The following is a 25,862-nucleotide window of genomic DNA, read 5'->3' as shown; positions in this document are numbered from 1 at the left end:
GACATTGTCCTTCTTGCTGGCAGTTGCATCCCTGTCCAATCTTTTCACCCACAAAGGCCCCACCAGTGCCCATGTAAAGGTTGACCCATTTCTCTAGGAGCCGATCGACTCTCTCCACATGCCCCTCTCAATGGCAGTGAGGAAATGAGAGCACAAAAATCAGCCTCAACTGTCACTTTGAACCTTCTCTCGCCTCAGCCTGTGTTTGACTCCTGTCCCTTTCCTATCCTCCAGAGGATGGCTTCTCTCACTACTCACTGACGGTCCACGGCTGCAGAATTGCCTTCCTCTACTGGCCACTGCTTGAGAGTGCACGTCCCGTCAAGTTTCTCTGGAAGCTGGAGCAGGTGAGACAGGGGCCTGCCTCTGAGAGGGCTGGCTGGGCGGAACTAACTTTTAGGGAAGGAGTTTCCAAGCTTCTGGGGTTGTTGTTGTTTTAATTGGCCCTCCTCCAACCTCAGTCCCTGATTAATCTACCCCAGGTTGTCTGGTCCTCTCAAGGCTTGCTGCCTAGAGAAGCATTCGTAGATTGAAGGGAAGTAGGGGCAACTCTCTACTAAACCTAGCCATCCATCTTGGTCCTCATTTTATTTCATTTTCTTTTCTTTTCTTTTTCTTTTTTTGGTTTTTTGAGACAAGGTTTCTCTGTGTAGCTTTGTGTCTTTCCTGGAACTCACTCTGTAGCCCAGGCTGGCCTCGAACTCACAGAGATCCGCCTGCCTCTGCCTCCTGAGGGCTGGGATTAAAGGCATGCACTGCTACTGTCTGGCTAATATTTTTAAAATTTGTAACTTTTCACTTTATGGTATTTTATTATTATTTTTTGAGACAGGGTCTCTTTGTAGACCAGGTTGGTCTTGAATTTGCTAAGTAGCAGAGGATGACCTTGAACTCCTGATCTTCCTGCCTCCACTGCCCAAGTACCTGGATTACAGGTGTGTACCATCATGCCAAGCTCAACTTTAGCCTTTTCACAAGGCTAAAAATAATTCTACATCCTGAGGTGGTTGTATGATCAAATTATACAATAGAACTTTACAGACTTAAAAATGCTCTATATGCGTTAATCTTCTCTATTTTGTCCATGCTTATGAAGGATAGATAAAAATGCACAAAAGAACTAAGATTCTCTCTTAAGTCAACACTTCAGAGTTGCAGTCTGGTTTTTGAGATGGTCTTTATAGTTCAGGCTGGCCTTGAACTTCCAGCCCTCCTGCATGCTGGGACCATAGGTTTGTGCCACCGTATCCTGTCTATTCCTTCGCCAAGTTGACTACAAGGGCCAGTGAGAGCCAATTTGAGTTTCCATTGTCTGCCTTTCCTACACACCCCATAAGGGTAATTGATAAATGGGAAAAAGCACAGGAGACAGAAGAGAAGGAAAGGCCTGGGAAACACAAACCTGACATGCGAGGTCTGGTTACAAAAGCTTTGCTGTTTGTAGCACGTTTATAGAGAGATTGCATTTGCTGCTTCTGGATCTTTCTCCATGTTGTTACCTCCCCACTCTCACCCTTTCCTTTCTTTCTTTTCCGTGGGACGAGGATTGAATTTAGGGCCTCGCTCTGCCGCTGAGCTGTGTCCTCAGCCCATCTTTTACTTTTTATTTTGAGACAAGGTTTCATTCCCTAAGTTGCCCATGTTGGCTTTTAACTCACTGTGTAGCCAAGGCTGTCCTTGAACTTGTGATCACTTCGTCCCAGCCTCCCAAGGAGCTGGGATTATAGGCCTGTTCACCATGCCAGGCTAGAGTGTGTGTGTGTGTGTGTGTGTGTGTGTGTGTGTGTATGTGTGTGTGTATATGTGTGTGAATGTGTGTAGGTGTGTGTGTGTATGTGTTGCTGGGGACTGAATACAGGGCCTTACATGTGCTAGGGTAGTGCTCTGTCACTGAGCTACATCCCTAGTCCTTCTCTTTAAAATTTTCTTTATCATTTATTTAAAACATCTATTAAACACAAATTAAGTGCTTGCTTTTTCAATGGATAGATTCTAAGGGTATAATGGAGTTTAATAATATGAATCAAGCCGGGCGGTGGTGGTGCGCCTTTAATCCCAGCACTCGGGAGGCAGAGGCAGGCGGATCTCTGTGAGTTCGAGGCCAGCCTGGGCTACCAAGTGAGTTCCAGGAAAGGCGCAAAGCTACAGAGAAACCCTGCCTCGAAAAACCAATAATAATAATAATAATAATAATAATAATAATAATATGAATCAAAATACTCAGTTTCGTTTAGCTTATATTTTAGTTGGGTAGGTAAGCTGTCATCTTTTTCTTTTTTCCTCCCTTGTCTTCTGTTTCACTCCCCATCTCCTCTTTTTGGCAGAGCTGGGGATCTAGCCCAGGACCCAGTGTGTGCCAAGTCAGTCCTTGACCCTAACCTAGCTTCTAGAGGAGGTGGAGTTAAAAAAATCTAAATGGGAGCAGCAGATGGGAAATCTCTGAGGCAAGGAAGAGATGAGTGGGGCTGAGGCACAGCAGACATCCGGGAAGGGCGGAGGAGTGCTTGGAGAATGGACAGCGGCTTCTGGGAGCCTTTGTCTGAAGGCCCTAAGGCAGGACTCTGACTTGGTCAGAGTTATAATTTAAGATGGTCACTTGGGTAGTTGTGGGAGGGCTATACTGATGAGGTAGAGGGGTGGAAGCAAGCCAAGCCTGGTGGCACAGGCCAGTGATCCCAGCTACCCCAGAAGTTGAGGCAGGAGGATTGAAAGTTCAAGACTCTCCTGGCAATTTAGTGAGACTTTGTTTTTTTTTTTTTAAGTATCATCACCATCACCATCACCACCACCACCACCACCACCACCACCACCACCACCGTTTGTTTGGGGGTATAGCTCAGTTGGCTGAGTGCCTTCCTACTGATGGCAGTCTAGAGATAGAGAGTCCTACACAGAAACCCACAGCTGTTAGTTTGGCCCTGAGAGGAAATCGTCTGTTGGTGGTTTGGGTGTGGAGGATGGGATATGAGAGGAACAGGGAACAGTTCTAGGCTAATTCTGCAGCACCACATAAGACCAGGTGTCATGGTGTATACAGGGGAAGTCAGAAGTTCAAGGTCCTGATGAGGTTGAGGCTAGCCCCAGGCAACATGAGACTTTGACTCAAAAAACCCAAACCATCAGGTATGATGGCTCTTGGCTCACACCATTAATCCCAACACTCCAGAGGCAGAGGCAGGTGGGTCTCAGTGAGTTTGAGGACATCTAGGTCTAAAAAGTGAGTTCCAGGCCAGCCAGGGCTACATAGAGAGACGCTGCCTCAAACAAACAAACAAAAAACAAGCCCCAAACCAACCATCCAAAGCAGAAACAAAATGTCGGAAAAAAGACTGGACCAGGGATATTCTTAGAGGTAGAGTGCTTGCCTCAGAAGCTCAAAGCCCTAGGTTCTTTCTCCAGTTCAAAGAAGAAAGAGGAGGTACAAAAGGGCCTGGGGACTCACGGATATGGGACCATGGAGATGGAAAGTCCTACATAGCAACCCACAGCTGTTAGTTTTGTTTGGTCCTGAGACGAAAGCACCTGCTGGTGGTCTGGGTGTGGAGGATGGGATGTGAGGGGAGCTGGGAAGCATATTGGCTTCCATCTTATGCGTGTTAAGTTTGAGATGGCCATGAGACATCTGAGTGGAAAGCCCAGAATTTGGGGAGAGCTCTGGGCTGGAGATGGGCATGGCGGTGTTACCAGTGTAAATGTGGACGGATGAACAGTCCTGTGAACAGACTAGGATACTCCTAAGGAAGAGGATGTAGAGCAGGTAAGGGAGAGTGCCGGTGCCTCAGCCTTGAGGGATCCCAACACTGGGAAGTAGGTAAGGAAGAGACTCCTACGCCTTCCTCTCCCATCTCGATGACTCCAGGAGAAATGGCAGAGTGAAACAGTAGATATCCCAGAGGTTCCTGTTGGGTTAGAAACCACCCTGGAAATCACAATGTCTTCCATCTATCCATTCATAAATATCTTTGGAGAAATTCATTTACAACATAGTGGTTTTTTTTTTTTTTTGGTTGTTGTTATTTAATTTTTTTGAGACAAGAGCTTTTTGTGTTACCAAGCTGACTTTCAGACTCCTGGACTCGAGTAATCCTCCTGAATTGCTGGACTTTAGGCATGTACTCCTGTGCCTAGCTCTGTTTGTAGGGTTAAAGGTTCCCCCAACTCATGGAGTTTTCGATAGAAGGTTGCCTGTCTTACAGATTTTGGACAAGGATACTATTCCTTGAGTTGGGTGGGCAGCCTTGCTGGTAGAACTGGGGATGTATAGGACTGTCCTGTCTCCAGGACATGGAGCAGGGTTGGGGCTAGTTCCTCGGAGAGCAAGTAACTGAGAAGCTCTGGCCCTCACTCTGCACCCCCAGGTATGTGACGATGAATGGCACCACTATGCCCTGAACCTCGAGTTCCCCACAGTCACACTCTACACCGATGGCATCTCCTTTGACCCAGCTCTCATCCATGACAACGGTCTCATCCACCCACCCAGGAGAGAACCTGCACTCATGATTGGGGCCTGCTGGACTGGTGGGTCCCCTGATCTTCTCAGTAAAGACTCAGTGGCTTGGGGCTGAGGGGAGGTGGTCAGGTGAGGAGCGAGGCTAGCCTGTCCCTCTGCAGAGGCTACCTCCTGCATCTCTGGACAGCTGGGCAGGGTGATGACTCCCAATAATCTTTGCTGGAGGAGACCTGTGCTTCTGATACTACCGCCCCCCCACCCCCATTGTGTGGATCAGTACCTTAAACTTGGTGGAATTTCCATCCACAAATCTACAGTATAACTCCAGCCAGGTCTCACTTTGTTCCCTCAAAGAGATGATGGTGTCCACGGCCTCTCCCTTGCAGGAGGACAGGAATCTTCCAGAGGACTGTTAGTTTTCTGTTTGTGGACTTATCTTACCAGAACCTTCCTGTCTCCTCAGCAACAGAGTCATCTGTAACAGAGGTCTGCAAGATTAGGACATGGCATAAGAGGGGTTGGGGCTCTGCTGAGAGGCTGTAAATCCTACAAGGCGTGAGAGGATTTAGGGGAATTACAGAACTTCTTGTCACAGCCCTCTGCTCACTGCCACTTCTCCCCCCTTGGTTCCCAGAAGAGAAGAACAAAGAGAAGGAAAAAGGAGACAACAGTACAGACACAACCCCAGGTACACCGTGTATAAGAACTGGAGACCGGAGTTCTAATCTCAATGGTCCGCCCCGAGCCAGCCTCTCTAGTGTCTGCTTCACAGACATTCCGCCATGGTACAGAGTCTCTGGACCATTCCAAGCAGGTGTCCTTGGGCATAGCTTGGCTGGATTCTGGGGAGGTTTTTTTTTTCCCTGCTCACAGAATGTAGTAATGCTTCTCTTGCCGACTTTCCACGTGGCAGAAAACAGGTAGCAGGAGGGGACAGTCTAGGCACCTGTGAAGATCACACACATTCATCCTGGTCTCCCTGCATGTCCCTGGACAGACTGCCTCTCTCACAGTCTCCTCATTTCCTGGTGGTTTCTAATGTTCCTCTTCTTGACTGTGGTTTTCCCCTTCTCTCTCCTCAGAAACTTTTTGTGTCCACTCCTCCTCCTCCCCTTCCTCCTTATTGTGATTTTCCTCCTCCCTTTCTCATTTTTCTTCTCCCTGTGTGCTGCTAGGGGTGGAACCCAGAGCCTCACACATGCTAGGCAAAAATTCTGTCCTGCCTTTTGGCACATCGGTCTTCTCTATCCCACCCCTAGCCCCATTTTTTTCTCGCCTCTCATTTCTTTTATTTCCGCATTTTCGTTTTCTTTCTGGAGCCTTCTATATGTTCTCCCTTTCCCGTTTCCATCGGCCCCACCCTCGGTCCCACCTTTCCTCTGCTCCTCTTTTCTCCTCTCACCACCTGGCCTGCCCCTGTGTTCCCGCCCTAGGAGACCCCTTGCTGATCCACCACTACTTCCACGGCTACCTGGCTGGTTTCAGCGTGCGCTCAGGTCGCCTGGAGAGCCGTGAGGTCATCGAGTGCCTCTATGCATGTCGGGAGGGGCTGGACTATAGGGATTTCGAGAGCCTGGGCAAAGGCATGAAGGTATAGCCCCTTCCACTCCCTCTCTTTCCCGGCATGCCCCTGCCCCTCCCCTTGGCCCCTCTACACTTGTGCACCTTTCCTCTCCTGCCTCCTGGTGTCGCTCTCAGCTATGTCTGTGTCTGGGACCCAGGTCCACGTGAACCCCTCGCAGTCCCTGCTCACCCTGGAAGGGGATGATGTGGAGACCTTCAACCATGCCCTGCAGCATGTGGCTTACATGAACACTCTGCGCTTTGCCACACCCGGCGTCAGGCCCCTGCGCCTCACCACCGCTGTCAAGTGAGTGTCGGGTGGGAGGTCAGATCATAGAGCAGGGCCAGTGTCACTCTTTGTCTTAGGACATCCCTAGAGCTAGCCATACCTTCATTTCACGTCCCTCCCTGAGCACCGAGAGAGGACAGCTGACCTGTTGAAGGTCATGTTGGTAGAAGAGCTTGGACCAGAATCAGGTTTCCCAATCTGTTCCTCTCTGCAAAACTGTGTTGCCAGGATTTGGGGGCTCTGATCTTCTCTATGCTGATACATAAAGTGGGACAGAGAAGAAACTGGGAGACCTGGCATTAATTCTGACTCCATACTAATTGTTTGGATGACCTTGGGCAAATGGTGAACGCTGCTTGGTTTTGCCTATTTTAGTCTTACTTCACCAAGTTCTTGCAAAATGAATCTGATGAACCCAGGCCATGAATGGTCCCAGGCCAAAGCTGACCTGCTGTCTACTCTGGGAAGTTTCAGTGGCACACAGCCCTGCCTGTTTGCCTATTGTTCATGGCTGCTTTTAGAGTGTGGTGGCAGGTGAGTAGCTTCGCCTGGGACTGTATCTCCAAAAGAGAGAGATTGTCCTTTACCGGAAAAACCTGATGAACTTTGCATTCTAATGGGATGATTTTTGAATTCTTTAGCAGAAAAAAATTGTGAATTTCAAGGTTTAAGTATTTATAGGATATTTTAAAACACAGCTCGAGGGATGATAGAACCTGACCAGTGCAACTGTTATGAAATAAATGCTACAATCTAGAGCAAATGCTTGCCAGAGTGCCTGTTCTGTAGGCGGTTTCACCCCTAGTTATGGTCTGTAGGGCAGTTTTAGGAGATACTGCCATCTAGTGGGTGGACCACACAATTCAGGAGTCAGATTTTAGGTGTTCTCCCTTCTCTGCCTCAGTTTCTCCATAAATTCCCTGAAGCATCTGACTTCAGATATCTTGGGAGAGGGGCCCTGAGACCTAAAGTAACTGGGCACAATTACCAAGCTCCAATCAGACTCATGGAAGGGGGTGCTGGGCTGTCATGAGGTTACACTCTGGAGCTGAAGGTCACAGACTATTGAGCATCTTGTGAACATGGATCAGAGCTGTATGAACCCCACTCTGTACTAGTCAGAATTTCTTTTGTAAAATATTATTTATTTTTATGTACATGGGTGTTTTGCCTGCACGTATGTCTGCATACCACATTTGTGCAGTGCTGGCAGAGACCAGAAGAAGGCATGGATAGATCCCCTAGGGTGGGAGTTACAACCTGTGTTGAGGTGCCATGTGGTTGCTGTGAATCGAATCTGGGGCAAAGTCCTTCACCCTTTCAAAGCTACCTCAATTGCTAATTTTCTTGATTCTTCCTACCTTTCTTTAAAAAAAAAAAACAAAACTCTATTTCTATCCTGCCCAGGAAGAATTTCTCCTTCTTCTGAATCCTCCTCACTTTTATTTTTCTGTCTTTCCAACTCATTCTGGGATGACCATATTTGCCCGCAGTGCGAGGTTTGTATGCCACGCAGAATCTCTGCACCAGCTCGTTTATTTGGCTTTTGAAGCTGGTACAGCCTTCTTTTCCTGTTTGAATCACCTAGAGCATCAGTGCAGCCCAGGTCTGCTGCTGCCTGTGTTCCATTCCCAGGGCGCTGGGGCCATTTGCAGGTTATAACAGGCTCCTTTCAGGGGCTCTGAGCCCATCACACCTGCTGAGGGTACAGCTTTTTCTGTTAGTTCCGACAGTCAACTGGGTGTGCTTGGTAATGCTGATGACTTCAGTCCTCTCCTCCAAATCCTTTCACCTAGTCCAACCATAGAGACCAGAGTCCCCAGCCCTGCAGAACACAACCCCTTTGCCAAGACTGTTCATTCAAGAAGGGTGAATCAGCCTTTTTTTCTTTGTTTGTTGTTGCTTTTGAGACAGGGTCTTACTCTGTTGCCCACACAGTCCTTAAACTCACAGCAGTCCTCCTGACTCAGCTTCCTGAGTGCTGGGATCGCAGGCATCAGCCACCATGCCTGGCTTTAGTCTGCTTCCTGTTACTATAATAGAATGCCTGAGACTGGGCAGTTTAGAAAGAATAGAGATTTATTTATTTATTTGTTTGTTTGTTTGTTTATATAGTTCTAGAGTCTGGGAAGTCTAAGATTGGTGGCCAGTGTCTGGCTAGGGACTTCTTGCTCTATCATCCTCTAATGGAACAGCTGAGAGCCTGGGGGCGGTGCGAGGAAGGAGGGAGGGAGGAGGGAAGGAGAGAAAGGGATCGAGAGGAAGAACATTAACATGAGAGAGGGAGCTGTTAGGCTCAAGCCCCTCTCTCTTCTAGTCAGTACTAATCCATTAATGAGGATGCATCCTGTATGACCATCTATTCCATCCTGACGGTCTTGTCTCATCCCAGCATCAGCTCCAAAAACCCAAAGTCTTGAGTGGCATCAGATGAGACCTGGGTGCATCGTAGGGCCTGATATGCCCTGAGGCAAATGCTTCTTTATCTTCGGGCCTGTGTGACTGAACAAATTAGCTGTTTCCCCAAAACAATGAAAGGGGCATGCATAGATTAGACATGCCCTTTCTGGAAGGGAGAAGAATGAAGGAAAAAGAGAAAGCACATCCCCAAGTAGTCAGGACTGACAGCATCTCACTATGCAGCCCAAGCAACCTTGAACCTGTGACCCTCCTGCTTCAGCCTCCTGAGTGCTGGGGTTATAAGTGTGCCACATCACACTTACCTAATATTATGTTTTATTTTCTCTGTTGTGTATACATACATGCACTTGTTTGTATGTGAACATGTGTGTGCACATGAGTGGAGACCAGAGATAAACACCAGGTGTCCTCAATCGCTTTCCACCTTATCCTTTGGGTTGGGTCCTCTCACTGAATCTGGAGTGTGCCAATTTGCCTAGATTGGCTAGCTAGTAAGTTCAAGGATCCGCCTGTCTCTGCCACTCCAGCACTTTGGGTACAAGTGTGTGTCACCGAGCCTGGCTTTTATGTGGGTGCTGGAGATCTGAACTCAGGCATTCAAGCTTGCGTGGTGAGTACTTTGCTGGTTGAACTGTCTCCGTAGCTGTGCTAGTTTCAGATCTTAAGATTTCCCAATAATGAGTTCGAGATGCCGCTCAGTTGGTAGAATTGCTTGTCCTGGATTTGAGTCCCAGCACAAGACAAATTGGGCATGATGCTACATGGCTCAGAAGGTGGAGACAGGAGGATCAGGAGTTTAAGGTTATCATTGGCTACATGGAGAGTTTGAAGCCACCCTGGGCTACATGAGACCCCCCCCCCCCCCCCCCCCCCCCCCCCGTAACAAAAGAAAACAAAAGCTTTCAAATAACCCCGACTCCCTGTGCTGCTCTTAGAGACACTGGGCTGGGGGTCAGCCAGAAGGCGTCAGACAGACCTCCTTCCAGGACTTGCTGGGATCAGTTATGTAACAGTTTTTACTGTAGCTTTGCCAGGCTGATGACCCACGCTAGGAGCTCTGCAGCTCTGGGGCCTCTGGTGACTTGGCCTTCATTGCTCTGGAGGACTGAATGTCGGTCTTGTCTCTGCCCTCATAACTCTTGGGGCTCTCTGTGAAATCGTTTGAAATCAAGGTGAAATGAACCATGCCCCCTCTTTCTAGAATCCACCACATGGATGCTACCAGAGCCTGTGTGTGCTCTCATAGGTGATCCAGGCTGCACCTGGGATGGCTGAACCGTGTCTAGGAGGGGTGGGGTGGGGAGGTGGGGCTCTGTATCAGAAAGTAGGGAACGGAGACCTGAAGTGACCCAGGCCTGGAATGTTGATTCTCTCCACATCCTGGGGCTGCCTTGAAGATCTCTGAAATGCCTTTATTTTTCCATTGTCTTGATAAACAGCACCTTCCTTCTGTCGGCAATGATCCCTTTATCAAGGATCATTTGGCTATATTCTTGTCTGCTTGTTCATTCTTCACCTGGGAGGCTGTGAATCCTTCAAATCCATATGTTGTTTGCTTTTGAATTATGAATTCCATCTTTAAATTTGTTTTCTTTTCATCTTAATCCTATGACTAAAGGTACTCATGCAACTTCTTCAATTTTTGTCGTAGAGTTTCTTTCACTAACTAGCCTTTAAAAAAAAGTATCATTTATCTGCATGGATGCACATGTGTTTGTGAGTGCCTATGGAATCCAGGAGAGGGCCTCAGATCCCCTGGAGCTGGAGTCACAGGCAGTTGTGAGCCGCTGAAGTGGATGCTGGGAACCAAGTTCGGATCCTTTGGAAGAACAAGGGAGCCCTCTCCAGCCCCGATCAGTTGTTCTTATTCATTGACTTTAAGTTCTGCTTCCAAAAATGCTCAGACTTGGACAGAATGCAGCTCAGTCCTTTGCCAGTGTATGCAAGGATGGCCCTGACTCTGGTTTTCTACAAAAGAGTCTTCACTTCCATCTCCTCATTAGACTTCAGCACAATGGCCTTTTTGGACCACATCTCTAGCAAAATCCTGATTATGGCATCTTCAGTCATCTCTTAAGAGGTTCCATGCTGAGGAGATGCTCAGTAGATAAAGTGCCTACCACTCAAGCCTGAGACCTGAGTTCAGATCCCCAACTCTCACACGAAAGAGTCAGGAGGTGGCATGTGTAACCCCAGTGCTGAGATGGTTGAGGGAGGTCGAGTGGGGGAGACTGGATTCTGAGTTCTCTGGCCATCCAGTATAACCAACTGGTGAGCCCTGGGCCCAGGGAGAAACTCGTCAAAACAAAACACACAAAACAAAACAAAAGAGCTTTTTCCCTCTGAGTTCTCAACAGAGTCTTCTTAATCCTCCATTTACGGCAGCGCAACTCCCTCCCCGAGCGTTCCCTTCCAAACCGTTTCGCCTTCTACCCCACTTCCTGGTTCCAAAGCTGCTCTCACAGTTTGATGTTGGTTACTGCAACACTTTGCTTCTCTGGTCCCAATTTCCTGACTTATTTTGTTGTATAATGGAATAGTTGAGACTGGGGGATTTATAAAAACAGAGGTTTGTAGCAGGAATCTTAGAAGGTCTTATTAATAAAATCAAACCTGAGGCCAGTTATTGGGGTGAATGCTGGAAGATCATAGAAGAAGAACAAGCCACAGCCACCTCACCTCGCCAGTTCCTCAGCTGATCCTGTTTCCTCAGACTGGAAGCCTCTGAGTCCTCATCCAGAATGAATCTCAGCTGAACTGTGCTGCTCAAAAGCCTGAAAGCTTAACCAGCCAAATGCTTCTAGTTTCTTGTCCTCACGCCTTATATACCTTTCTGCTTTCTACCATCACTCCTTGGGATTAAAGGCGTGAGTCACCATGCCTGGCTGTTTCCAATGTGGCCTTGAACTCACAGAGATCCAGAGGGATTTCTACCTCTGGAATGCTAGGATTAAAGGCGTGTGCTACCACCGCCTATCCTCTATGTTTAATATTGTGGCTGTTCTGTTCTGTGACCCCAGATAAGTTCATTAGCGTGCACAACATTTCGGGGAACACAATACCACATTTATTTCTCATAGTTCTGGAGGCTGGGATGCCCAAGACTGAGGCTCTGGTGTCTAGTGAAGGCTGTCTTGTTTCTATGGTGGAAGGTGCAGGAAGAGGGTGAGACATGGGGAGGGAAAATTTCCCTGATACAAATCAGGGCTTCAAACATGGGCTGCAGTTGGACTCTGGCTGAAGCCTTGACTCTGTGGCGAATACTGCTTGTGTGGTCTAGTAGTTCCTTCCTTCCTTTTCTCTTTCCTAGCATTTGTTTATTTTATTTTGTTTTTGGCATTTATATAGAACCTCACCATGTAGCACTGGCTGGCTTGGATCTTGATTTGTAGACTAGGTTTGGCCAAGAAATCACAGGGACCTACCTGCCTCTGTCTCCCGAGTGCTGGGATTACAGGTGTGCACCATCACGCCAAACTTAGAATGTTATTCTTTTATTGAGAAACTACCAAGTCCTCAAATTCTACTTTTCCAACTATTTTAGTTACTTGTATGTATGTTTGTCTGTGTGTGTGTGCTCCTGTGTGCAAGTGCTGTTGGAGGCCAGAAGGGGGCATCCCTGGAGCTTGAGTTATCCAACATGACATACTGGAAACTGAACTACAGTATCCTGGAAGAGCCAATGGACTTTATAAAAAAATATATTGAATCATATGTTTGAAGTAGAGAATAAACATGCTGTGAGAAGTCATTAATTACAGAGATGCCAAAATATTGATTATTGACTTACTATATTACTATATTACTTACTATTTTAATTAACTTAATATAGTAGACAGAAAACACTTTTATTGTAGCAACTGAAGAATCTTTAGTAAGTTCATGGTGAATAGTGTTGTTCTAAACAAGTAATGTATGACATTGTATCTCTGCGCAGCATTCTTTTATTTGGTAATTAGTGTCTAGGGTAGTTAAACTATATGTGTCATACCTTTTTTTTTTTTGGATGCAGGGTCTTGCTATCTAGCCAAGGCTGGCTCGGTACTCTGATGTGTAGCCTTGAACTCTGTAATCCTCCTACCTCAGCCTCCTGAGTGCTGCGATTAGAGATGTGCGCTACTGTGCATGGTCTCTTACCCTTATCAGAAGCACTACTGTAAGGAAATAACATGACAAAATGCTTCATAAGCTAGCAAGAGCTTGAGATTGTGAGGGGGTCAGGGTGCTACTCAAGGGCTGGGGCTGGAAGAGTGTGTGGGAGCATAGCTGGTTGGTTGGCTGAGTAAGTCTTCTGGGCAGATGTCCAGTAAAAGAGATAGAAGACACACACACACACACACACACACACACACACACACACACACACACACACGCACACACACACACACACAAGAGGACATTATTGATAGATACCCCACCCTAGCTCACTCTTAGTGTTGGATATTTTGGAACCCATATCTGGCAGATGTTTTACTGAACCCATGTAACTGTCACTGGGAAAAGAACTATGTGTTTATACTTAACATTTTGTTTGTTTGTTTATTTAGAGACAGGGTTTCTCTGTGTAGTTTTGGTGCTTGTCCTGGATCTCACCCTGTAGACCAGGCTGGCCTCGAACTCATAGAGATTCGACTGGCTCTGCCTCCCGAGTGCTGGGATTAAAGGCGTGCACCACCATCGCCTTGCATTATTTTTATTTTTTGAGACAGAGTATTAGCTCAAGCTGGCCTTGAACTTGCAATCCTCCTGTCTCAGCCCCTTGAGTGCTGAGCTACAGGCATGTGTTACCATGCTTGATGGAGTCAAAGCGCTCGCCTTATATTTAAGGCAACTTTCATAGCGCGGTTCGCCCATCGGTTTGCGTCGAGAACCATGCTTGATGGAAAGGCAGAAAGAGGATGTGAAATAGCAAGACTCCATCTTCATGTATGTGCATTTTTGTTAGTTCAGTTTCTTTTATTCATTTTATTTTATTTTTGTTAAAATAGAACGTGACAGACATTCCATGGTGTGTAGCCTTGATGATTACCCCACAGACTGAGGCTATCTTACCCTCTGCTTTTCCTGTAGCAATGCTGTACAAGGAAGGGCTTTGCTGTGGGGGACTGGGTATAGGGAGGCTGACACTGTCTTCTCTCCTCCCCTCACTCTCTCTGGGGTGGTCCTCTGATGCAGAGGTGGGGGCTCAGTTTCTTGAGACACAGTCTCACTGTATAGCTCTAGCTGGCCTAGAACTTGTATGTAGACCAGGTTGGCCTTGAACTCACAGAGCTCCGGCTGTTTCTGTCTCCCAAGTGCTGGGATTAAAGGCATGTGCCATCATGCTTGGGCAGACTCTGGGTTTTTAAGGGAGTGACAAGCTGCCTCTCTTCTTATATAGGTGCTTCAGTGAAGAGTCCTGTGTCTCCATCCCTGAAGTGGAAGGCTATGTGGTGGTCCTTCAGCCTGATGCCCCCCAGATTCTTCTGAGTGGCACAGCTCATTTTGCCCGCCCTGCTGTGGACTTTGAGGGACCCGAGGGCGTCCCCTTGTTCCCGGATCTTCAGATCACCTGCTCCATTTCCCACCAGGTGGAGGCCAAAGCAGATGAGAGTTGGCAGGGCACAGGTAGGGATGACCCCAAGGGGTGATGTGGTCCAGAGAACAGTGATGTCTGGAACCAGAAAGAGGGAGTGATTGCGGGGATGGAATGGGAAGGCTTTCTCACAGGTCAGTGTGACTGAGAACAACTCACCCTTAAAAACCAGAGCCTCTGGGAAGCCACGAGTGTAGGGAAATGTTGCATGTTGATAGTCATGATGATGTTTGCCTTCCTTAAGGAGTGGCCCTGGGTGGGGAGGAGGAGTGACCATAATATGATAACAGTGGCCGGATCTCAGCACCTCAATGGGCACAGCTCTGACCTTGACCCCGACTCTCTCCCACAGTGACAGACACACGCATGTCAGATGAGATTGTACACAACCTGGACGGCTGTGAAATTTCTCTGGTGGGAGATGACCTAGACCCTGAGAGAGAAAGCCTGCTCTTGGACATGGCATCCTTGCAGCAGCGAGGCCTGGAGCTCACCAACACATCTGCCTACCTCACCATTGCTGGTCAGTGAGGCCCAGGATCTGGGGTGTGTGTGTGTGTGTGTGTGTGTGTGTGTGTGTGTGTGTGTGGCCTTCTGCCAATTAAGCACATGGCTCCTCCTTCCTAGGATGTTGGTCAAATGCCATTTTGTCCCTTCTTAGCTGGAAGATCCTTTGGTTTCCAGATTGAGGGACGCATGCCTGGGCAGAGTCTCTGAACCCCATCTCTCTTCCCTCTACTCTCCAGAGCCAGGCTCCCCTCCTCTCCTGATTCCACTTCCAGGTCCCTTCAGGTCTCTGCCCTCTCTCTCCTGCCTCTGTCTTCCCCAACCAGCTTTGGAGTCTTGTAGCTCTTGGGTGTGTTTAGGCTCTCTATCCTTTCCTGCATCCACCACAGCTTTCAGTCCTCACTCAGTGAACGGTGGGGAGCGACGGTTTGGTGGTTTCCAGAGGCAACTGCGTCCGGGAGGGAGAATGGGAAAACACGGCAATGACCATTCCATCCTGGGCCTCACCAAAACTGTGTCCCTTCTGTCTATTATCTTCCTTCCCTTGGAGGATGTCTCTGCCTTCTTTTCTATAACTATCTAGAGTCTTTCATCCTTGGGGAGTCCCAAAGGCCACATGACTAGGTGAGAGGGGCCGGGAAGCAAACGTGGCTTCCTCTACCCCTGTAGATCACAGTGTGTGGGAGTGTTTCTTCTCCTAGGTGTCAGCTTATGCCTCTGTTGAGGGATGGGGCTAACCATCCCTCCTGTTGCTGCCCTGGACCTCCCTTCACTGACCTCTCCACTGAGCTTGTCTCCTTATTCCCCAGGGGTGGAGACCATCACTGTGTATGAAGAGATCCTGAGGCATGCTCGTTACCAGCTGCGGCATGGAGCCGCCCTGTATGCCAGGAAATTCAGGCTTTCCTGCTCAGAGATGAATGGCCGCTATTCCAGCAACGAATTCATCGTGGAGGTACCCAGAGAATCCCTTTCCTTTCTAGGTCACCCGCTCCTGGCAAGGAGCCAGGATGTATTGGACTCAGGTAGATGCTTGATGGACAGGGGCTTTGTTGCATTGAAGATTCCTAGACCCATGACAGATGGAGAAGCGGGAAGAGGAGAAAGAGGAGGAGATGTGGGTGATAGTTAAGGCGATAGGGATGGGTGATACGGCTTGCTGCTAAGCTTAGTGGCCTGTTTGGATTTAATCCTCAGAAACCGCATAGCAAAGAGAACTGTCTCCTGCAAGTTGTCCTCTGATCTCCACACACACTGTGTCGTAGGAGTCCCATCCCAAATGAGAGAGGGTGTACTGAGTGAGCTTGGAGTTGGGTGGAAAGGGTCCTGGGGAGAAGCAGTTGTACCTACAGAGTCCTCCCTTTCCTTAGGTCAACGTCCTGCATAGCATGAACCGGGTGGCCCACCCCAGTCACGTGCTCAGCTCACAGCAGTTCTTGCACCGGGGTCACCAGCCTCCTCCTGAGATGGCTGGACACAGCCTGGCCAGCTCCCACCGGAACTCCAGTACGTAAGCTGAGTGGGGATGAGGAGCGTGGCATGACATCCATCCCTATACCTACCTTGGGAGCGGAGGAGGTCCAGGCAGTAGATCCTACTCTGTGTGGTACCTGCCTTAGTAATGGCTGTGGGAGAACCTCTGCATCCCCCTGGACTGTTGACTCCACTGTGAAGGTGAATCCTGGGTCAATGCAGGGTGCTCAAGCCTGGAATCACAAAGCAGTGTGGACTGTAGGCATTTTATTATTCTCGCTGCCCTCCCTGCTCCCAAAGTCAAGTTAGCTGGGATCTAGAGATCTTCTGTAGTGAAGTTATTTATGCTGCTGGGGGTATAAAGGACTTTTAGGAGTTATGTGTGATGGTGTATACTTATGACGCCAGCACTCAGGAGGCTGGGGCAGACAGGAGGAAGGCCTGCCTAGGCTATGTGGTGAGATCTGTCTATTGAAAAAGAGAGAGAGGGGAAGAGGGAGAGAGAAAACAAAAGGACAACGAGGGGTGGCAGAATGACTCACATACACAAATAATAAACACATAAATGCGATACAAGGAAAGAATTACAGAATAGCTACCCCCCACCCCCACGGAAAGAGTCGGCACTATTAGACATGTAATTGTATGTTCTCTGGAAAATTCCAAGAATATTTCTAAATCAACACATGCCAAATGTTGTCTTGCCCACTGGTTATGATCTTTTAATAGTGGCTCAATGATTGTTTTTAATACTAAGAGTTCCTTAATTAAAAAATAAAAAAATAAAAAAAGAAAGGAGAAAACATGAGTATACAGACTGCAACCCACAGAACCAGGGAGGCTATATAGCTGGGGGGACCCTAGGATGACTGTGGCTTATAATAAGTTTTGATTTTACTCAATTACTGGGCAAGCCTCAATCAAACATTTCACTATTAGGATAAGAATTTATACTGTACCAAGCTGATAATAGAAAAATAAATTAAAAAAGAAAAAGAAAAATTAACCTTACTTCTGTCAGATTGAGGCTACAATCCTGCTGGGGTACGGTATGGTTCTACTGTGTTTCATCTATCTATCTATCTATCTATCTGTCTGTCTGTCTGTCTGTCTATCTACCCATCTATTATCTATCTGTCTACCTATCTATCACCTATCTATCTATCTATCTATCTATCTATCTATCTATCTATCCATCTACCATCTATATCTATCTACTCATCTATCATCTATATCTATCTATCTATCTATCTATCTATCTATCTACTCATCTATCATCTATCTATCCATCTATCATCTATCTATATCTACCTGCCTATCTATCTACTTATCTACCAACTCATCTACCATCTATCTATCTATCTATCTATCTATCTATCTATCTATCTATCATCTATCCATCTATCATCTATCTATATCTATCTATCTATCTATCTATCTATCTATCTATCTATCTATCTATCTATCTATCTATCTACTTATCTACCGACCCATCTACCATCTATCGTCTATCTATCTATCTATCTACCTACTTACCTACCTACCTTTCTTTCTATCATCTATCTATCTATCTATCATCTATATTTTATGAAGTTGACATCACACCATCTTGTAATCTGATACTTACACTTCAGATTATAAAGTAAGTCTTGTCTTAAATTGTTAAAATCTGAACAGTGGTGGTACATTGCTGATAGTGACTCTTGGGAACCCTTCTAGAATTGTTGTCCGAGCCCATTTGGAGGTGCGTTTATTTATTCCCGTCACTTTTGAGACACACCTTGCTTTTGACCCAGTGAAGTTACCCAACTTCACTATCCACTTGTGTCGGAGTTGGCTCTGGAGGTCATTTAAATGTTTTAAACATTGAGCTCACCCCCAAAGGCCACAGGCCATCACTTTTGAAAAGCAGCATAAGGTCACAGTCTCTTTAGGCAATTTCTCGAGGAGCTCAGGGCCACTGGGTCACCTCGTGCACCTTTTGTTGGGCTGGATGCCAGGTTCTGCTCCCATGAGCGGGCTCAAGCTAGATCTGGGTACCATGGCCCTGATCTCAGTCTTTCTCTCTTTGGTTTGAGGTCCCAGGAGGGATGTCCTTGTTCTAACTGCTCAAGGCTTCCACCCGGAGTGCCCAGCTGCCTTGTCCCCGCTGGCTCCAAAGGCAGTGTTTGTTGTCCCTCATCCCCCTGCTCTGATACTTGCATACTATGTCCTTTTGTGACTTACATCCAGGTCAACCACACTTCCTGTTGAGATTTCCATGGACAGTAGTCACCTGCCTTCGCCTCTTCCCTTATTTTGGCCCCAGTAGGTACAGAGTTCACCATTTTTCTGAGGCCATTTGTGAGTGATATAGCTTGAGCTCACCGGGTGACACACTTCATCCACATCTACCAAACCTGTCCCGTACACTGATTCTGACACCAAGGTGTTCCCTCCCTTTCACCTCCCAAGTCCAAGCATTGCTTTGCACAACTAGGGTTTCATGAAGCTACACTACTCTAAAGCTGCAGTAGAAGTAAACTACCATCTCAGAGGTAGATGAGCTGTAGAGTAGACATAGATGATGTAGAGAGTAGACGTAGCTCTGCCGTCTCAGAGGTAGATGATGTAGAGAGTAGACGTAGCTCTACCATCTCCTCCAATGGCAGAGGCTAATTTCTGTGTAGCTTCTTATGCAGCAGAGAAAAGAGATCCCGGTGAATAAGAACAGTCAAGGAAGATTTTTGACATATGCAGAGTTTGCGCTAGTATCGTGGAGAGTAGGAGTCTCAGGCAGGCAGAAGAAGCATGAGAGATGGTGAGGACTGGGGGGTAGTTAAGGAGTGAGACAAGATGATGAAGACATTATGCTGTTATCCCAAAATTTGATTCACACCTGTCACATGGAGAACTAAAATCTTTTGGTGGTTGACACCCCAAACTGGTGAGAGACAGGTATCATTGCCTTTTTATTTTATTTAATTTTAATTAATTAATATTATTATTGTATATTTGGGTGTGTGTGAGTGTCTATGTGGGCACATGTGTCAGAGGTCAGAGGTCAACTCTGTGGAGCCAGTGCCTTCTGTCTTTACATGCTTTCCAGGGATTGGATTCAGGTCACTAGACTTGCAAGGCAAACACCTCTTCCCACAGCCATCTCGTCAGCCACCTCCTTCAGGGTTTAACTTTAAAGATCCCCATGTAACTCCATTGCTCGGCTAAGTTTGGGAACCCTTTCTCTACTTTGATTTTTATAAGTACCTGAAGCACCACAGAAAGATACGCAAAGACACAGTATTAAAAAGAAGATGATGTTGACGTGGAAGAAGAAGAATTGAAGTTGTCTGGGGCAACAAAGTGACTAATTTGAGTGATGGGGTAGAATGGAAAGGGTATTGGGGTATTGGGGTGACTATGTTCAAAATACATTATATACTTGCATGGAAATAGCCTGCGTAACCCTGTATAATGAAATAACAAAAAACAAAAGAAGAAAGAAAAAAGAAAATTCCTTCTAAAAAGATGACTAATTCTCTCAGGGTCCATGGTTGAAAGAAAGAAAAGGACAGGAGAAAACAAGCCTGATACAGCGTTGTGTACTTAGATTTCCAGCTACTTGGGGCGGAGGCAGGAGGACTGCTTGAGCCCAAGAGAGCAAGCCCAGCCCAGGCAACAATGCGATACACCATCTCATGAAACCAAAATAAAGCAAAACAAACAAATCTGAACCAAAATACTCTAAAGAGAAAAGGATTAGGAAGGCAGGCAGGCAGGACAGCGACGGGAGGAGAATGAGATGCGTGAAGCCAGGGACTGCTGTCAGCTCATATGAAGCGTATACTGTGAGCTGCTGTGGGGCTGCAAAGCTGTGCCAGATTCAAAAATCCGAGCTGGTAGCTAAAGCAAGAAGGAACCTGAAAAAGCATGGAATCACAGGGTAGGAGCTGGGTGCAGAAAGACAGCTCTTCTGAGGGGCTTTCTTCATCAAGGCGGGGGGGGTGTTATGTTGGGCTATAGACTGCTTTCAACAGTGTCTCTACGACCACCTGGACCATTTGCTAAGCATCCCTTACTGTTGGCTGCAGTGGTCACTCAAGGCCAGAATTCTCCGTGTAGATCTAATGCAGCAAGATCGAATGGGCTTTTTGAAGTCTGTAGCTAATTTAAAAATTCTCCCAACCTACTGGCTTGTCCTAATGAATGAGAGTTGTCGGCCTACAGCTGGGGTGTTTGCATTTGTCCTTTTTGAAGTCACTTCATGTTCATGGTAATCAACATGGCGTTTCCTTCATTATGTCGGGGCCTCAGGGGTACAAATGCATCTGATTTGGGTTCATTATTATGGTCCCCATTAGTGCAAGGTCACCTGCTGTGGCTTGCACTCTGAAAGTGGGATTTCCTCGGCTTGGCCACAGGGCCCATCTGCTGGCAGGGCCATTACTCCTTGGACTTGTCCATTGACCTGGGGACCCGAGAGGGGCTATTTTGGGCACTTGCACAGAAAGAGAAGCTCTGTCCCCTTTCCCCTGCTTCCCCCATACCCAGGCAATTGAGAAATGCTGATCCAACCAGGCCCATCTTTGCCTTGGAGCCAGGGCCTAGTGAGCCTGCTGGCCGCGCCCCCGCAGAGTTAGCTCTATTTGGCAAGTGGTCCCAAATGGGCCATGGGTCAGGTCAGGCTGCGAACCGGCTTGTCAGAGAGCCATCAGGGCAGCCTTCGGGAGGTGTGTGGTGGCTGGGACAGCCCCAGCAGGCATTCTCCACTTACCTGATTGGTCCTGGAGTGGTGGCTGTGTGTGTGCTTGGCTGCTGGTAAGAGGGGTCGGCAGCTGGGTGTATGTGGGCTTTTATGCTGTCTCCTCTAGGCTGTTCTGTTTCTTAATGTGTGAGTTTTAGGATGTAAGTAAATCTGAGGCTGGGCTGCAATGTGACCTTCATGTAAGGCTTGCTTGTGTGATTGATTGCTAGTCTGACACACACACACACACACACACACACACACACACACACACACACACTAATTCTTAGCAGTAGGATTGCCTAGGGTGTGAAGAGAAGTGTGGATCCATGTGGCAGGTAGTAATCCAGCTGCCCAAGAGGGCTTTGGGCTTGGGAGTGTATCTGTGGGTTGTCTTCTCCCACTTGCTGTCTCAGGGCTTTGCGGCTCCCCTGCTTTGGCTCCTTACGCTTCTCCAAGTGCTCTGTGTGTGCGTGCAGAAGGGAGCCCCGGTTGTGTTTACAGCTGCTTGTTCTGCGGCCCGTGGGGCCCACGCCTGTAGTGCTTATGTGTTCCTTCAGGGGACTGCTTGGTTTGCCCAGCTGGTAGGGAGTTGCGCGACCCTGCCTATATGGCTCTTTGGTGCTGTGCTAGAGACTCTGACACGGATCCCGTTAATCCTGCTCTGTGAGCAGGCTGCTAGGTGGCTGGTACAGGCAGGTGTGTGGGTAACTAGAGGCCTGGCTCGGGTGTGGGGCATGGCAACGTTTGTCCAGCTGTGTGCCCGCTCGCTCTTTGTTGGCGCGTGCCTATGTATGCACATCTGCTTTTCCGCCATCAGCTCCAAGGTCCATGTGAGAGTGCACATACCCATGTGTTTCTCTCTGCCCGTGAGAGTCCATGTACCCCTGAACCTGGGCATCAGAATGAGGCTACAGGGCAGGGAGCCTGGGGGGTGCAGCGGTGGAAGCAGGAACACCTCAGGGGGGAGACTGGGAAGGAACAGAATCCCCGCAGGACCAGGAACCTCAAGCCTACAAGGAGAAGGGAGGTGTCACGGAGCAGGAGTGAGCTCAGACCAGGTGGGGTAAGTGGAGGGGCCATTCCTTGCCACTGGAACCTGTCCCCCAGCCTTGGGGACAGCAGCTCCTTGGTCAGGAGGCTAGGCTTACAGCTGCTTCTCTTCTCATGCCAGTCAGTGCCCTTTAGCTGCCCCTCTCTTTCCCTCTGGGAAATAGGCGGTCCCTGGGGAAGGTCCAGGCAGAAAGGCATAGGCAGCGTCCAGTTTTTGCCGTTTACACAAAGGCAATTATGGTTGGTCAAGGCAGCACCAGGCTGGGGGGCCTTCTCCACACCACCCACCTCTCTTTGCACCTCTCCCTTCCGGTCTGTGTGTCTTCGGCCCTAGGGAGCAGCCTTCCTCCACTTCCTGTTTACCCTTCCTGGTGGGGTCTGTTTTTCTTCCACGTTCTCAGGCTCGTGGCTTCCTCAAGGCCTCCGTGGGGCTGTCTTTTCTTACCGGGACCTCTTCCCTCAGGCGCCCTACAGCCCCGATCTCCCAGGTGTGCTGTGCTTCCCCTGACTCCTAGCTCTCCCTGCAGTGGTCCCCAGTGCGGCTTACGCTCATCATTGTGGTCTGTGTGGGCTTCCTGGTGCTTATGGTCATCCTCGGCCTAGTGCGGATCCACTCCCTTCACCGCCGCGTCTCGGGAACTGGCGGACCCTCAGGGGCTTCCACTGACCCGAAAGACCCTGACCTCTTCTGGGATGACTCCTGCTCTCACCATAATCGTGAACCCCATGGAGGTGAGTGGCCTGGAGGAAGGAGGGGGCAAATACCCCCGATGAGGGTCCAGGCCTCGGGTGGAAGCTCCTGGTACAGCTGCTGAGAGCAGGGAGGAGGAAGGGTGAGATGCGGGAGGAGATGGGGAGGGACACCGTGGTGGTGCGTGCATGCCTGCGTACGCGTCTTTAAGGAGAGGCTCTGGTTGTGGGTAGGCCGTTGAGCTCTTGTTCTCTCTGCCTCTGCCCTCTCCAGTCCTATCAGAACCAGCAGGCCGGTGTGGCAGGGGTTGCTGGTGGCCAGCAAGAGGAAGAGGACAGCAGCGACTCAGAGGCAGCCGACTCCCCCAGCAGCGATGAGAGGCGCATCATTGAGAGCCCCCCACACCGCTACTGAGGCTCCAACCCTGCCTGGAGGGAGGCCTGCCCTGGAGAGAGACAGGCACCCGGGAAAGAAAGGGAGAAAGGCATTCTGAGAGAAGACCAAGGGGAGGCAGAGCTCTTTATGCGGAGTGCTCCTTCACTCTCAGAACCCAGCAGGCCCCGCAGGGGCTGCCCTCCTCCTCCAGCCTGCCCCTGCCTTGGGCTGCCCTTTCCCTGGCATTCTGAGGCGTCTGCCTGCCCTAGCTGGCTGTGCTGGGAGAGGCTGGGTGACTTTGGCTGCCAGTCATGCACTGTATTGGGGGAGGGGGACATTAACAGCCATGGTTGAGGTGGGAATGGGGTTGATTAGGAGCCCTGCTGTGTGCCCATCCTACTCTGTCCTGTCCATTGGGCCCTCCCTGCTTCCCTTAGGGTCCCCTCGCCTCTCTACTCCCACTTCACTCTGGGGATCCCTGCTCCCCCATCTCTTGTCCTCTTTTCCTCTCCTGCCTGACCAGTCCCAAGGTCCTACGGTCCCCGTCCCTTTCTCCACGGCCTGCTTGTGCCTAGGTTGTGGGGAAGGAGGAGGAGCGGGGGCCCCGGGTGTATTATATATAGTGTATATTTTTTCAATGTTGTCATGAGCACAGCTCCTGTGTTTCTGTGTGCAGCTCACAGCCGTGTATGTGTGCGTGTGTTGTGGCATTGTCATGTCCTGGGGTGAGGGTAGGGGATGGGTGTGGTCAAGGAGGGGACACACCTTAGGGTTTTCAAATAAAACAACCAGAAAAGAGCTCTAGTCTGCTGTCTACCCGGCTGATGCTGTGTGATTGTGGCCTCTCTGACCCCGCAGGCCATTTTAGGTCTCTGAGCAGGTTGAGGTGACGTAGGGCAGGGCTGGCTCTGGCTGTCATATGGTGGCCCTGGCTGTGGGAATCCCTAGGGTGTCAGGTCCCTGGGAAGGTAAGAACGGGGGATAGGGTGGGGGCGGGTGGGTGGGGAGACACGACTCACACTGTCCTCTTCCCTCTGCATCCTGGGAAAGAATGACGTCGAAGCATGGACAAATGCCCAGTACTCTCCGGGGAGCCTGTCAGCTCCTCCTCACCACTTTCAACATCCCACCCCAAGCACGTCAGCTCCCACCTGGAGAGTCTGAGGGAGGGGGGCTGGTGGTTCTGCTCTTTGCAACAAAGGAATCAGGGCTTTTTTTTTTTTTTTTTTTCTTCTGACCAATCTGTGACTCAGGCCCCAGGGACCTCTGCTTTGCCACATCCCCTGACATGGCTACTGTGTGGCCTTAGCTCTCTTCACACTGAACTGTTATGATGGCAGATTCTGGTCTGTCCTCAACCTTTTGGGCCCTTGGTTCTCTGGCCTTGGTTGTCCCTAGGCCCCAGGTGGAGCTAATGAAGAGGAAATGGCTGCCGTGGACACTGTCCCTCCTGTACTGTTCCTGTCCAGGCGATAATACCAGGGCACCTTAGTTCCTGTCCGAAGAGCCCTGTGACCTAGGGCATTAGCCCTTCCCTAGTCCTACCTGGTCCTTTGTGGCATCGTGGGGCGGAGCTGGAGTTTTCTAGTCTACTGATGCTCCATTCACCTCGGTTCCCACTTCTACCAGGTGCCCTGGACCTAGCTCACAGTTCCAGCTCTCAGCTGTACGTTAATGGCTCCACATGTATGTCTCTCACCCAGGTCTTTTTCTTTTTTGGTATTTCTACCTGTCTATTGATATGAAGGCCTGGCATCTTCTGCCTCGAACTTAGCCTTTGCCCAAACTGCAGTCATGGTTCCCCCTCCCTAGCCTTCCCATGCAGTGCCCTAATCCGGAAAGCTGGCGGTCAGCCTAGATTCCTTTTCTCACCCATCCCCGTGTCCGCATGGTGACGAAACCTTGTCATGGCTTCCTCAGTTTTCTCAGCCGTGTCATGCTGCTGCTATTGTCACACTGATGTGTGCTCTTCACCTTTGACCTGGTCTGTCCTGAGCCTCCCACCTGCTCCGTCTCCTCTGACTTACTCCACTCTCGTTCACCTTTAGCTCTGGGCCTTAGTGGCCTTTCCAACACACACTGCCACCTGCGTCGTTCTCTTATTTGGAATAATCTTCCTTTCTGTTGCTGGTTGAGTCAGTCCCCAGATCCCCTGGCAGCCTCTCAGCCCCTTCCCCTGCCTGACTTCCTTGCTACCGCTGCCCCGCGTACTTGAATGCAGGGCACACGAACAACTGGCGCTTCTGAGAGCTACCCTGCTCTTTCTTGTCTCTCCGTCCCTTGTATGAATTGTTCCTTCTGCCTGGCATGTCTTTCCCCCCTTTGGCTGCCCAACAGCCCTACTCATTATCGAAGGCTCCGTTCAACTCTTGCCTCTTCCAGGAGGTCTTCTGTGTTCAGATACCCTGTGGTCACACCTCCATGGCAGCACGCTCCCCTGAGACCGTAGCATGCGTATGTCTACCAGATAGAGTCTCTGTATCCTCTGCAACTCGTAGGGCCAGGCACACACTAGGAGCTCCCAAATGATGCATGACGTGGTGGGTGGTCCTCAGACTCAGAAGACGTACTGGGGAGAGAGGAGCTGCCTTGGTGACCCATTGGCCTGGGAAGTTAGGGGGTGGAAGGTGGCCCAGAAGATGCCCTGAAGTGTCGTTTGTATCTGTGACGACCCTGCATGGGAAGGAGTCTTCCAGCTGCTCCTGTCATCCTTCAGAAGCCCGAGGTGAAGGTCAGAGG

General features: G+C 49.1%; 1 protein-coding gene across 1 annotated transcript in view; it reads left to right on the top strand.

The window, feature by feature from the left end:
* The window catches only part of Clstn3 (calsyntenin 3), a 30,997-nt gene extending 7,070 nt beyond the window's left edge, over positions 1-23,927 (top strand). The window contains 13 exon segments of the mRNA XM_052721195.1: positions 235-347; positions 4,359-4,521; positions 5,088-5,141; positions 5,887-6,044; positions 6,175-6,323; positions 14,107-14,333; positions 14,654-14,824; positions 15,618-15,763; positions 16,179-16,314; positions 22,585-22,601; positions 22,603-22,758; positions 22,760-22,789; positions 23,022-23,927. Coding sequence (XP_052577155.1) covers positions 235-347; positions 4,359-4,521; positions 5,088-5,141; positions 5,887-6,044; positions 6,175-6,323; positions 14,107-14,333; positions 14,654-14,824; positions 15,618-15,763; positions 16,179-16,314; positions 22,585-22,601; positions 22,603-22,758; positions 22,760-22,789; positions 23,022-23,162 — 1,661 coding nt within the window. The 3' untranslated portion in view covers positions 23,163-23,927.
* Positions 23,928-25,862: the final 1,935 nt, after the last annotated feature.

Source organism: Peromyscus californicus, unplaced genomic scaffold (genome assembly GCF_007827085.1).
Source record: "Peromyscus californicus insignis strain IS unplaced genomic scaffold, ASM782708v3 Scaffold_6__1_contigs__length_162567912, whole genome shotgun sequence".
In the NCBI taxonomy this organism is placed as follows: domain Eukaryota; kingdom Metazoa; phylum Chordata; class Mammalia; order Rodentia; family Cricetidae; genus Peromyscus; species Peromyscus californicus.
Note: the sequence above shows the minus strand (reverse complement) of the source record. Positions and strands in the feature narration are given on the sequence as shown.